Source organism: Melospiza georgiana, chromosome 7 (genome assembly GCF_028018845.1).
Source record: "Melospiza georgiana isolate bMelGeo1 chromosome 7, bMelGeo1.pri, whole genome shotgun sequence".
NCBI classification, from domain to species: Eukaryota; Metazoa; Chordata; class Aves; order Passeriformes; family Passerellidae; genus Melospiza; species Melospiza georgiana.
In genome coordinates, this window is record NC_080436.1 from 8,110,994 (window position 1) to 8,125,861 (window position 14,868).

The following is a 14,868-nucleotide window of genomic DNA, read 5'->3' on the forward strand; positions in this document are numbered from 1 at the left end:
CATTGGGGGAATGAAAAAAAACCCCACTGACATTATAATGCCAGGAAGAACAACATAAAATGATTTCCATTGGTTTGTGAGCTACAAATAAAACAAAATGCTCACCATGTCTAGTAGTAGGTAAACTGATTCTCGGTTCCTTGTAGTTGTTTTGTCTGTCTCCTGGCCAATCTTCAGTAGACTGGATGATGCAAGCTATACAAAATGAGTATTTCAAAGCAATAAATAAAACAAAGCATTGATGAGCTTCTGCTGTTTTGTTAGACAAAGCCAATGGACTCATCATTGTACTAATAATAACAAAGGAAAGTAATCCTGAGCACATGAACCATCACTGGCCTTTAGTTTCAATGTGCCATATTGGCTTATTCCTAATAGTGTTTAATTAATGACACATGCTATTTTAATATAAAAAGTGAATTAATTAATTGCAGAGAACTTTTTGTTGTAATCACTGGTTGACAATTACAATGTCTCCTGAAATCAATGACAACTCCCAGGGGATCAAGATCTCACTTCTGTCCTTCTCAATATATACTTCAACTTACTACATTTTTGTAAGGTTTTAAGTGATAGAAATTTTTATTGCTTGAAATTTTACCCATTTTGCAACAGTAGTTTTGAAGAAATGTCATCTTAACTGTCAATGAATAATCCTTTATCAATATACCTTCAGTATACACTCACGTCATGGTTACCAAACTGAGCCTGCATAAAAAATATTCACAGTAGCTGTAGTTATAGTTAGCATCTGTGTAGCCAGTTGTGTAAACTGGTGGTATGATTAAATATGGAGTAGAGGCTAGACAAGGTAGAGTCTTGTTAGTCTCTAAAAAGGGGGAAAATGATGACTATTGATTTTTGCCTTTTTTTCTCTTATGTATTCTCTCTATTCTTCACATATATTTGGAGCTCTGTAGCCTTATTGTATTCTAGCTCATTTTGCCAGTTCTTTTCCATGCCCTTTCCCCAGACAGAAAACTTATTCCAGAGCTCCAAGCCCTGGGGGCACAAGGCCCCTGCGCTATCATGGTTCTTCCTGGCTACCAGGGTTGAGAACAACTTTTTGAGACACGTTTTCATAAACAAAGGACAGCTAGTACCAAGGGGAGGGCTCCAGAGAGGGAACTCAACCTGGGAAGGGGGTGATTGCATCACCACTTGTCCTCCTAATTGATGCTTTTTGTCAATTATGCTAATTTGCTAAAGTTATACAAACTGTATTCGCCCTCTGTGGGCTTTTGGGGACATTTTTCCATAACTGTCCCTGCAGCTCCAATAAAGATCCACTTTTATATTACCCCTCCATATCAATATTATCTCTAGGCTGAAAACGGCATTGCCATCAGCAACCATGTTATCCTAGTTTTAGAAGACATCCTAAAAACTTCTAACATGTACTTAGGTATTTACAAGCTCAGGATCACAGAATAAAATAGAGTAAAATAGTTAATTTGTTAGATGCCTTGATACACCATGTTTTCATGCCTTACAGAAATTTGAAAAAAACCCCTTCCAACTTTCAGATGTACAATCATCATTTTGGCCTTCACAACATTCTTAAACAACATGTCTACCAGAAAAGGATTTTAAATTAAAATACTAACTTTAAAAACAGCTTTTTTCACAACCTTCTTCTTGAAAAAACTGTCTCAAATCAATTTTTCATATGAAGTTAATAAGTGTACTTCAAAAGATACACAGCACATACTCATCAGCATTAAAGAACCTCCTAAGGTTTTTTTCATATTTAATTAACTTGGACAGGAAAGCAGATCATCAGCAGCAGTAATTTCTTTCTCAAGAGAACTGTTTTTCTTTCAGACTAACAGTAAGTGTTAAAAAAGAAAGATTAACAAAATATCTGAACCATCAAGTCATAGTCTGTGCAGTAAAAGCAGTGGTCTGAAAGCAGTCCATAAACACTGAAAGAATGCAAACCTCATACCAAAAGTGTTTTTATCACATGAAACTATACTGGTTTTCTTCACTTGTCAAATGTATGCAACTTGATACAACCATTTCTCTTTCATGTTTTATATCCAGCACTTGCATTAGACAAGGTCAATGGCCAAAGGGGTTTTTTCTGTTTTACAAAATGCAATGAATTTCCACAAGTGAAAGATTCTTTTAGGGAAAAATTTTTTTTCTGTGAACTTCTAGTTACAAAAAGTTACCTAAAATAAAGAGGGAGGGGCTTTTTCTCCACACATTATAACGCCAAACAGAAAAATCAAAACCCACTCAAAATCAGTAGTAATTTTTTTTTTAATTCAAGTGATGCTGCTGTTTTAGCCTTTCATTTCCTTTAAGTACTGCCTAATCAGGAGCCATTTTAAAAAATTTATTTCTACTCAAGCAGCACACCAAAATGTATTTAAAACAGGTCACCATGACCTAAAAACTTCTGATTTTTTTTCCTAAGCATCACTAAGGATTTCAGTAGCTTTCAACTTCAATCTACTCTGAGGCATAAAAAAATTTCCTTTTCCCAACTACCCTACAACATGCTGCTACCTGGCTGTTCATGTTTAAGAAGAACAGGCATGTCAAAAGGTACAATACCTTTTGAAGGATAAAATTCAAACCTGAAGTTTATCCTACTTTTTCAAAGAAGGTAACTAAATAAAGTATCCGGTATATCATGGGAAAAATCAGCTAGACAGAATTCTGATTTTTTATGCATTGAATATTTTTTTGCCCACTCATGGGCCACACAATGTGGCCAATTTCTCACACAATGTGAGAAATGGTATGTGCTAAAATACTAAAGATTGTACTGAAAAAAATTATGACACTTGCTCTGATTTGCTCCTCTAACTTTCCAACATCACACACAGGTGTTTTTAAAGAACTATTGCAAAATTTAATCTATGTATAGACTTGTATATAGAAACATATAGAAAATAGTCTGTTGTGCACCAAAAGCAGTTTCTATTAAATCAATTGCATTGCATCCCAAACCAACAGTACATTTTAATAAATGGAATAAAGTTATACATACAGCCAAAAATTCTTTGAGACGGTCTTCAATGCTTCCCTTGTGGATGGTGAACAGAGCTGCAGCAATCTGATTGATAGCTTTTGCCAAGCAGTGAATGTTGTTGCAATGCCCTAAACAAAAAACATTCAAAACAACTCAGCACCACGTTGGAAAAGACAGTATTCTTTGGAAAATATCACCAAATACTAAAGAGACTTGTGACAATGAAAGGAGGACTTTTAGCATCTTACATAATGAGAGCAAAGACTAAACTTGCTATCAGGGAAGTCACCAAAATACACCTCTGCCTTCCATCTCCTCATGGTCACAGCAACCTGAGAAACAACTTGGGGCTTTTAGAAATAAGGGATATATTGGAAGTTTATTTGGTTTCTACAAAACTTTAAAGTGTTAACACTTGACTAGGCCAAAAAGACAGGATTTTCATAAGCTAATTGACTATTTCCCCTCTGTGTAAATGAACATCTCATGCCCAGACAGTATCACTCAGAGAGATCTGCAGGTACTCAAGAACAAAGGTGTTCTATTGCTCACTTTCAGATGTAACATTTGCCTAAAATTCACCCAGGCTTCAGAGCCCTGGAAGATGGTTAAATGACACCAGTTTTCACAAAGAGCAGAAGAATTCAGTAAACCTGATATTTCTTCCAGGCAAATTAAGTCAAATATATGACTTTAATACAAAATTAATATACACTTGAGCAAGTATCTTAGGCAAGTGTGAGCATATGAAAAGGAGGTGGTCTTTGAAGGAGTTAACAAGTACTCAAGCATGCTGATTCTTATTTTTTGACCATTGTTGAGCAATGAGCTCATCTTTTCATTCACTCACTTCAAGTTCATGCTTGAATGGTGAGGTCAGCTGGACCCCATCACTCCACATGAGAAAAATCAATTTTTCCCCCATGCACATCACTATTGTTACCTAAAAGTACTTTTAGCTGTCATTTTATTGCCCAGTTCACTCAGTATCATACTTCTCTGCAGGTCTTCATTCCTATATTATCTTCAACAGCTTCACATGATACATAGATTTTTCTCACCTCACTCTTCAGCCCCTCCATCCAGGTGGTCTGTGAATATGCTGACCTGTAGGTCCCAGAGAAGATCCCTGTGGATCTCCTCCAGCAGGGCCCCCACATTTGATACTCCAACTTTGTCTCCTATTTTTTACATGAACATCAGTCAAGAAAATCTGTTTTGCTTAACTCTGATTCAGATTTGTATTTGTCTTTGAAGAGGCTCATTTTATTCAAGAGATTTCATTTTTATGTCTCAGGCTGTAGAAAAAGCATCAACAAGGGAATTCAGCAAAAGAACTGCTGCGTTCCAACTCACAACAGGTTTCAAATATTTAGAAAAGAACCAGGGCTCTTGCAGACTAGTATTCTATTCTACCCTCTTGTTGATAAATTAGACTTCTAGCCTGGTATTCGACTCGCAGTTCAGATTCTGTACTGGAAATAAAAGTAAAGGTCTGTTAAGACTTTGAGCCTTTATCTGGAACTAGTGGAAGAAACAGACTTGATCTTGAAGCAGACAGAGGGAATACAGACATTGCTACAGCTGTCCAAGCACTGTCTGTTTTTGGGAGATATGCCTTGCCAGATTAGAAAGCTGAAACTCCTTCAAATCTGTGACTCGTTGATGGATTAATTCAGGATTTGTCCAGGGAATTTACTTCATAAAGCAGAATTTATTAAGTTCACATTCTGGAAATACCATTTATATTAAGTGTTTCAAGCCAGATGTTCTACAATAAGGGTAGAACACAAGAAAAAGTAGTATTATACAGGGAAGGCAGGAATGACAAAGTCTGTTCTGTTTGTTCAGTTATTTTTGTAGAGTGAACATTTTTTATTTATACCTTTTGCTACATTTTCCTCTCAATAAGACCTCACTCAGTAAAAAATTATGTAACACACAGGCCATGTCTCACAGAACAACTTCTAATATGGGCTTATTTGAGTGCAAGATGTAACTTCTCTCCAGCCACAGCTTCATGTCATCTATTAACTATATTTTAAGAGCTCACTTTGAAACAAGGCTTTGCCTGACTTCATCTTAAGAGTTATTTAATGTAAATGAAACCACATAAACTGGAATTTTTAAGCTACATGATATAAAACAGGCAGAAGAATATCTGCTTATCTTCAACAGAAGAAGTATCTGTTGTTTCAGCCTGCTAAAAACACGATAGTCATGTTTTTAGCATGCTGAGGGTTTTGGGAAGAGAGGAAATTTGAGGAAGCCAAACCCACCTGAAATTTAACCTGCTGGAGAGCCTCCAGCTAGCCTGTCATTTTCTTAGCAATTAATTTGCAGAGGGGGAAATGTGAAAATATAAACACCAGTAAAATTTTTAGTACTGCCCCCCTGGCAAGCCATGCAGGTTTTGAGACTCTAGAGTTGGTAAGATCCTTTGAAGGAGAAACTGGTAGCTGGAAGTGCTCCCAGAGGATTTCTTTTACAAAACTATAGGTAATTTTTTAAGAGATGTGATCTTACATACATACAAAAAAGTTCATTTGGATTGAGTAAAGACCGTCAACCTGACAATCTTCAAACAAGGAAGTTTCTACCCATGCACCTCATCAATTACATTAGATATTGCCTGCTCTCACCTATATTCCAAGATTTTTATTCAAGTATCATGACTTGGAAAAAGTTTGCAAAGAGCAACAGAAATAGTACAGGAGCACAAATAACAGAAAACAGGTTACAGATTGCTCTCCCCATTCATCAGAAAAACCTTTTAACTTGAAAATTCTCTGATTTTCAAAGCATTATTCAAGTTCTACTCATACATCAGATTTATCTAACATTTTCCACAACTGGAGATGTTTATGCTATCTGTTTTAAAATGCAACTAGAGTCAACAGATCCCTAATAATTCAAAACTGAAGAAAAGGCTGATTAATCCCATGTAAAACAACAATCCTGTGTCTCTAAAAAACATGATTTACACACTACATTCAGTGACACAGAAAGCCTTCAAAATTTTTTGTATCTTCCTGGCACTTTAATATTCAGAACCCAGTTTACACTTACTTTGTGAGTTACAATTTTTGAGCATATTAAAAATAATGCAAGTTTCAAAACTAATTGAAGAAAACATGCATCCCAGTGAATGGAAGCAGTATAAACATGGTCTTTATGTGAGTCATGTTACACATTACAAAGGAAACAGCTTGAAGAGCCAAAAGGTGACTTTTGAGTGTGTTTGAACAGTACTGCCTTTTTTCAACTTAAAAAGAGAAAGAAAACTGTGGATTACGTGCAAAGAATTTTGTTGAGGCAAAGATTATTTTTTCTTAAATAAGAAAGTTGAACTATTGTGCAGGAAATAATTCTGTTCACCCCTTACACCTTCCAGATTCTGTTTCCAAAATTTTATGCTTGGCAATATGAACACAGCACATAAAATATAGAAAGGACACCTTGTGTGACTGGCCCAAGGCCAATGTAAAGATTATGAAAACATTAATACTTAGTAGAATATTTTATATTAAATAGTGTCACTCTCATTAATGCAGAATGTGTGCTTGAATGATTCCATGTTAGGACAAGATTGCCCCCTGCAGCGCCTGAACTATTCTGAAAATTTCAAGTACCAAACTAATTTTTCACAGAAAGTCATCTCAGACAAGAGTTAAGTAAATGTTTTTTAAAATACTTTCAGAAAAACTTGCCTGAATTAAGGCTAACTGCTTTTTTAATTTGTTCACTATAATTAAATATAAAATTAAATCTAAATATATATAATTAAATATAATTTTCTATATAAAATATGTTTATATATAAATATAAACATATAAATAATATATACAAATATAAAATTAAATATAATTAAATTAAATATTAAAGGTGAATGTATTCAAGACACTTCCAGAACCACTTGAAGACAGCATTCCCAGCAAATACTGAGCTGACTCTACATTACCTTCAATGGCAGGGCTGTACTGAGACATCACATTGCTAGCCAAAGTGGGCAAGGACACAGCCACGAAGACCATTAGAAGGCAAGCAATTTTATATTCTTCTTCTGGACTAATGTTTTCTAAAAAACAAAAATAAGAAAGTTCTTTAATTAAAGAAATAATCTTGAAATATTTCCTTTCAGCTGCAGGTAGATTAGAACGTAAATTGTTTGATCAAATTGAAATTTAAAGCAAAATCCAACAAAGTCAATGTTTGTATTGTGAAAAGAGGAATATTAATGTCAATTTTGCCAAAAGAAACAGAGCAGAGCTGCAAAATGTCCAGTCTCTTATCTAGGAGAAGAAAAAGAAGCCACTGCCATGCTATTACTTCTCATGATTTAGTTAGTAAGCCTTTAATATGATGAACACAATAGTGATCTTTCCATGCTGGTATAAATCCAGTTATTGCTGTAAGCTAGGAAGAACTTCTCTTGCATCTCCCTTTGGCAAAAGACAGAAGGTGATGGTGCACTCATGTCAATTTGTGCTTACAAAAATGGCAGCATTATCACACATTAGCCTAAGATTAGTTTTTAAAAAGTCAGCAATTACTGACATGCAGAATTTATCTCTATGAAAACTGAATAAAAGCAAAATATTTCAAATTCCAAAGGTAACAATCAAAATACAAGATCATAAACCATTATGAGAATATACAGAAATTCTCTTTGTTGACCTAGCTTAAACATTTCATAGCTGTACCACAATGAAAACAATCTATTTAAAATGGCATTTTAGATACCAGATATCTAACAACAGTATACTTTTGTATGTTATACATATAATGTATATAGAACAAATACACTTTGGGTTGCTTCTTTTTCTATGTGCACAAAGAAATTGTGCTTGGGACTTAAATTCAAATATTGAAAAGTATTTTCCCCTCTCAAAATAACTACAATTGAAGTAAGAAAAAACAACTTATATACCATTTTAAATATTCATGGTCTCATTCTAACATCAACTATCCAGAGCACATCAGGAGGAAAAAGAGTAATGAAATGCTCAGTAAGGAAGATAGGAAAAAAGCTGAAGACCATCAAAAAACACTCAGGAGTCTTAATTCATGTCTTTGAACATGCCAGAGTAAACAAAACTGAAAAGCTTACACAGCAGTGCCTTAAAGCAACAAAGAGGAAGCGTGATAAATGTAAATTCTCTAACATGTTTATTTTACTGTTTTCCCTTGTAAAGTTGATGTTAACACTTGTAGGGCACACTGGCAACAAAACACTGTGAAATCCACAAGCTGCATTCAGCTCCTAATGCTCACTTAGCTGACAGATTTGTCACACATCTGTGCAACAGAACTGATCAAGCTGTTCACAAGACACTCTTATTGTCATTGTTGAATTACAGCAGTGTTCACCATTAAATTCCCTCTACATCTACCTGGTATCCTTTTCTAGGTCAGCACATCCATTCATGCATATTTGAAAAGATTCTCAAGCTAACACCAACAAACAGCAGGCACAAGTAATTCATCCTCTTATGCCATTTATAAAGTTTATTGAAGGAAAACAAAGGAGTCAAGATATACAAGTTTCCACCCAGCACTTTAAACAGTTCTTTTCTCTTTTTAACATTTTTATTTTTGAAGTTGGAACTTGTTACCTGATTTTTGGGAAGACAGTGCTACTACCAAGGCAGGATCAATCTCACAAGGCAATCCAGCAGCTGATGACAGTTCATATACATTCATTGCCACCTGAGGACCAGAAGAAAGACAACACTGAAGGCTTTCATGTCAAGATGATGAAGCAAGTTTTTGCTGTCATGCTTAAAATGAGTTTGAGGCACTAAGGAATTTCAGAGATTTGGCAAATGTTAGACAGAGACTGTAGATTTTGTTTGTTTCTAACCTCCACTGAGCAGCTGCGTCTGTACTTTGTGAACCAGATGGTGATTTTGCTGTGTCAAGCCAAACAAAACTCATATACTTTCCCACATTACCTCCAAAGCAACACCCTGACTTCCAATTAGCTGTTTCTACATCTTTCTCTCATGTTCAAAAAAAATTGACATATTTTCTCTACCAGATCTAAAGCATCAGCCAACATCTACAAATACAGCATTTATAAACAAGTATTTCATACAATGGGTTTACAAAAAATTTCAATTTAAGTTAAAAATCAGACTTGTCACTATTACATGCACAGAACTCCAACCACACAGACAGTGTTGAAATATTTTGTTTTACCAGCTGTACTGCTCACAGTGTGGAGCAGCTCAGCACTCTTCCCCTTGTCTTGTTTTAACACTTGATTAATTTTGTTCTTAAGTCTATCAAAGTTCTCAAATGTGATCACAGGCAGAGAGAGACTTGCACTTATTCTATCAGTTGGTTGTGATTTTTTCCCTAGAACCTTAAGAAGCTGCAGATCCACATTTACTAACCTCTTAGAGGGGGAAAAATGGGGGAAAAAAAGAAAAAGGGTGTTTTTTGTGTCTGGATGTTCAACACTAAACATGAAAGTCTTGTTGCTTACGTATTTTCAGTAAACTCCAAAACTACTCTACCAGCCTTTCAGCCAAACATTACCTTCATGTCAGTCTCTCTTGGAATGTGATCTTTGAAGTCCTCAATGGAACTTACAAGGAAAGGAATGTGGTAGGATAAGACCTAAGAGACACAAATATGCACAAAATGAGAAAAATTGCTTCCCATGTTAATTATGAGTTAGACACTACCATTATTTTACTGGGCTTATTTTCCTTTTTAAAGGGTTTTACTTTACACATTTAAATTTGTTTGTAGATTTAACACATTAAAGCCTAATAAGAGTTTGCAATAAAGGAGAGAAATAAAAGGCTTTAAAATGAGTAAACACAGAAAACATGATCTAAACTAAATTTGATGTTTTAATGCAACAGTTCTCTGAACAGTACTCAAAAATCAGATTCCCTCACCCCAACTTGCAATTCCAAGTTCAGTTACAACTGAGTATTGCCATTTTACCCATTTGTCATCAACCTTTTAAGATGACGATGTTTTAAGCATTCCTGAACAGTTAGGTTCAAATATCCTACCATTCCATTAAGTTAAACACAATGAAAATGATTCAGAACATGTTCAGTTCTTTCTTACATCTCTAAGTGCTTCCTGTGCCAACGACCGAAAAGACAAGATAACACCAATAATTGTCATTCTCTTCAAAACACTGTCAACAGCTGAAAAGAGAACAATGGACAAAATGTTGAAGCTTAAAAGATCAGTTTTTTTAAATAAGAGAAAAAAAATATTACACAAAATATTGAAAGCAACAAGGTACTGAAACAAAGCCCTTCCTTAAAAGAGCCAAAATAAGCAGTGCTAAAGCAGGTTTTTATAGCTGAATCCACAATGGGATTTTCAGTAGAAGACTATCACATTTACCACTTTCTGGAACGAAACCTAGTACACACAGCTGGCAGTCCTGGATTCTAGCACTGATTCTGTGCTTTCTTGAGGCCAAAAATGTCTCTTTATTGTAATTATTTTTTGTTTCACATTGAGCTATGTACCAGGCTTCCACATTACTGCTGCTACAGCTAGGTATTATCATCCCTGAAATGATGTTCAAAATTCATCACTAATATTGTGCCTGTGCACTAAATAACACTGAAATCTCACTTTGTACATGAGAAGACTGGAAAAGTTCAAAATGATCCATCAGTTTATATGAGCTCATGCACATTTTGCTGCTTATGGATATTCAATACAGAGAAATTAATTTTTCCCATTTTCTTTACAAAGACAAATATAGAAAATATCTGTGTATCTTTAGTAGGATCTTGTTAGATACTCACATGATAATCTTTTAAAGAGTGCTGCCATCTGGTCTGGCTTGTCAAAGCTGGTCCTCATTTGTGTTAAAACTTCAACATTCTCCACCACAAGTTTCTATAAAGAAGCAAAGATCCATGTCAGCTTTAGATTTCAGCATGTCAGCTGCATAAATGCCTGATTTAGGACATTTCAACTTGGCAGAAAAACAACTAACCCCAGGGAATACAGATGTATCCACTGTGTTCTTAATGGGACTCCAATAGCAATATCATGATCAGTCACTACTATACACAAAAGCAAGCTCTGAATCAAAAAGCAGAGGATTAGACATCCCTTAGAATGTGATTTTTCTATTGAGCAATGTGTACCACATCTTAAAGCAAAGGAATTTAACCCTGTGAAAATCAGACAATAGGTCCTTATGCCACTCAGCTTTTTAGAAGAAAAGCACACATATTATAAAAAAATATAAATTCAAAAAGTCATCAATTCTTTTGGATTGCTGTTTTCACTAATTATGCTGAAATTTAATGTTGGTAAAACTTAAAAATGGAATCAAGAGTGGAAGTTGACTGTGAAACCTTGATGCTATTTACTTGAAATTTTCTTCTTTCTATAATATGAGAATGCAAAGACATAGTTCCAAGTCCCAACACCTTAGCCTGAAACAGTTAAACTCAAGTGCAGTAGTTTTCATTTCAGTTTGGCCAAAAGAAAAGGAAATATGTCTGTTTCTAATTTTTAACAGCTCTCATATATGCAACTTGTAAGATTAGAGTACATGTAATAACTTTCCTGAAATCATTCTCCAAATATTTAACAGATTAAAATTTAAATTTGAGATTGCATAATCACATCTCCAAAATGTCAGATCCAAATTTCCTGCTAGCTGAGGAACTTAGGCTGTGCCAAGCTGTATTTTTAAACTCTCTTCAAGCAAAAAATAGAGCGCTTATTCTTATAAAAATATTTTTGCAGTCTCAGTGCTAAGCACCCTATTTCAGAAAGGGAAAAGTGATTATGTAGAGGAAAATCAACAGCTAAGAAAATGCAGATCTCTTGTGTTCTTCTGAACATTGAAGTTCCTTGTGTTTAAAGAAGACTTTAATTAATGTTCCCACCCACCAGCTTCCAAGGTTACCTTAAGCTCAGCAACCTGTGAAGAGATGTGCCACATCAGACTTTCACTCAAGAACTTCATGCCATATGGTCCCAGAAGTTCAGAAAGGGCTCTCATTTCTGAGAAATAAAAGAAATTCTTATATTTCCAATATTCCATCTTCACTTATTTGCAGCCCAATATTTTACTCGAAAGCATAATTTTAAAGACAAGAATTTGTATGGTAGTAAACTGACACATAATATACCCATCTCTTTAGCTTAAATGCAATGCTACTTTGAGCAAAAACAGGAAAAGTGAGACAAGAGGCAGCATGAATAAAAAGTACTTAAAATACTACTGAAGGATAACAACTGTTAACTCTAAGAGTTAGCTGTTATTTCAGTAACAGTTGCTCTGACAGTTGCTGTTATTCCAATTACTCAAGCAATACAATAACTGTCCTTCACAAATATAGTATAAACATCAAAGTTTACCTGATATATCAGAGTATTCCTCAGCATTGAATGTCAATTCATTTTCTGTAGGCAAATTCACAAATGCTTTCATAGCTGGGAAATAGGCTATGTGACCATTGCTGACCTGCCGTAGCAAAGTCTCCAAATACCTTAAGAGAAAAGAGAAATGTTTTAGATGAAAAGGCACATCTTCATGGATACTCTATGCAGATGAAATGTCACACAGCTGTGTGACAAGGGACAGCAAAGCCCATACACCAAAGCTTTATTTTCATGGTTCAACTGATTTTACTCTATGTTCTTGTCCCTATAAAAAGTATAAGTTTGTCAACAAGCAAATTTCAAGCTGCTTCTAACAGGTAGAGACAAAGGTAAACATATGATGTTGGAAACTTAAGAAAATTTAAAATAACTCCACTCTATATCTCATCCCTATAATAACTATAAGGAGTTTGCCAACAGGCAAATTTCAAGCTGCTTTTAACAGGTACAGAGACAAATAAACATATGATGTTGGAAACTTAAGAAAAATTAATGTAACTCCACTTCTCCAACTCTAGATTCTTCATTAAACAACAGCAACAATAAAAATCTCTAAAAAATTTATAACAAGCATTGATGCAATACTTACCAATTTGTGTAGAGACTGGTAATGGTTGGCTCACCATGGCTATCTAAATGCTGGGTTTGCTGAAGCAGAACGTTGTTAAACACTCGTGTAATGTCAATTTGTACATAATTTTCTATTGACTGCAGGACTGTCATATAGGCTCTGACACTGGTCAACAGCTCTGAAGGCTTTGCAATCTCTTGTGTTGCTTGATTATACATTGTCATTCCAACAATTGACCTTTTGGAAACAAAGGGATAAGAAGAAAAAAAATTAATTTCTTAGTAAAATTCAACAAAGATGCAGCTATAAGGACGATTTTATGTCCACAGATTTTCATCGAATGGCCTGGGTTGGAAGGGACCTTAAAGACCAGCCAGTTTGACCCCTCCTGGGTCACCTTCCACTAGACCAGGTTGCTCAAGAGCTCCATCCAACCTGGTCTGAAACACTTTCAAGCATGGAAAATATTCACTTTACTTGAATACTTCTCAAATCCTCAAGTATAAAACTCTCATCAATGCACATGCTACATCCAAACTTTTAAAAACAGTTTTGGATTCCAAAGACAACTGTATCTGTGGTTCCAGTAAAAATCTAATGAGACTAATACTCACCAAGCCCTTTCTAAATTAAGTTTTTTCCCCCTTGTAAGCAACCCACACTGTACAAGGCTTATGTAACAACTACTTCAACAAATAAATTAATTTTGTTGAAGTCTTTTAGAACTTCTTGGAGATGCAAGAGCAATCATGTATTGAAGTGTTCAAAGCATATTAACACAAAAATTATTTGACCAAAGCTGCTGTTATAGTTTGAAATATCTTCTAAAAAACAACATAGCTATAGTATAGTATGAATTGAAAAATATATCCAATATATACATGAAGTAAATAAACAGAAATCCTATTATGAAAAATACATCCCCCTTCAGCTAACACAGTCTGATTTCTGTCTTTAATCGAGGAACCAAGAAACTGCAGGACATACTTTAATTTGCTCAAATTCTCACTATAAATAAAACCAGGTTTCTAATAACAGACATTCAAGCTAGAGCAGAACTGTATATTGCATTTTAACATACATGGACACGGACCTTACCCAGTATGTCACTGGAACCAGGTCCTCAAGCAAACTGTGTCAGGGGACCCTTAAAAGCAGTCTTAGTAAACAAATACCTGTTGTAGTGTTTATTTTCACTTTGTAATGGTCTCAGACTTCTAAGAGCCAAGCTTTTAAGTAATATGTACTTTTCAAAGACAGAACAGCAATTAAAAAAAAAAAAAAAAAAGAAATTGGTAGATAATATCATCACAGGTAAACAGGATGAGTTACTCTGGAGAAGAACACATTATTTAGAGTAACTTTTTTGTTGTTGTTAAGTATTTTCAACAGTCTGCTTCTGAAGTAGTCTCTTATTTAAAAACAAAAATTCAAAATTGATACAATAACAAGATTAAGTGGCATAATAATAAGCTCCAGTCCAAGCACACATGACACAGAGGAGGTTAAAACAGTAAAGAAATCCCAACAGTGAGACACTAACACTGTCATTTAAGGAACATGGCAAGCCTCTGAAAGAAATGCCACTTGAAGGTCTGAAAAATAATTATAAACTGCCTATTCTGCTCTGCTTACAAGTTTCTTTCATGAAGCAAAAAAAAGGAAAGCAGTCTGAAAGTAATGTGCCTGGTTGCTTCAGCCCCAATCCAAACGGCGACCTCCCCCAAATCAAAATAAGCACAAGTGACCAACACTGGTCTAAATTCATAAACCTGAAGAGTTGACTTCTTAAAATATCATGAAGTTATCTTCATTTTTATGCCACCTTATCTTACTGATGGAATGCTCCAGTGACCTAATATTATGTCTTAATGATTAAACTGATTAAGCCTTATACCCTGCTTGAAATATATAACCAGTA

The 14,868-nt window shown here is 34.9% G+C and overlaps 1 protein-coding gene across 5 annotated transcripts in view; it reads right to left on the reverse strand.

Moving 5' to 3' along the window:
- NCKAP1 (NCK associated protein 1) overlaps positions 1-14,868 on the reverse strand; it is a 53,335-nt gene that overhangs the window by 2,175 nt on the left and 36,292 nt on the right. For all 5 annotated transcript variants that reach the window (XM_058027634.1, XM_058027633.1, XM_058027631.1 and 2 more), the window contains 10 exons: positions 12,966-13,184; positions 12,353-12,483; positions 11,898-11,995; positions 10,777-10,870; positions 10,076-10,158; positions 9,530-9,610; positions 8,602-8,695; positions 6,948-7,064; positions 3,005-3,114; positions 106-195 (listed from right to left, as the gene is read on the reverse strand). In XM_058027634.1, coding sequence (XP_057883617.1) covers positions 106-195; positions 3,005-3,114; positions 6,948-7,064; positions 8,602-8,695; positions 9,530-9,610; positions 10,076-10,158; positions 10,777-10,870; positions 11,898-11,995; positions 12,353-12,483; positions 12,966-13,184 — 1,117 coding nt within the window. The remainder of the gene's footprint in view (positions 1-105; positions 196-3,004; positions 3,115-6,947; positions 7,065-8,601; positions 8,696-9,529; positions 9,611-10,075; positions 10,159-10,776; positions 10,871-11,897; positions 11,996-12,352; positions 12,484-12,965; positions 13,185-14,868) is intronic.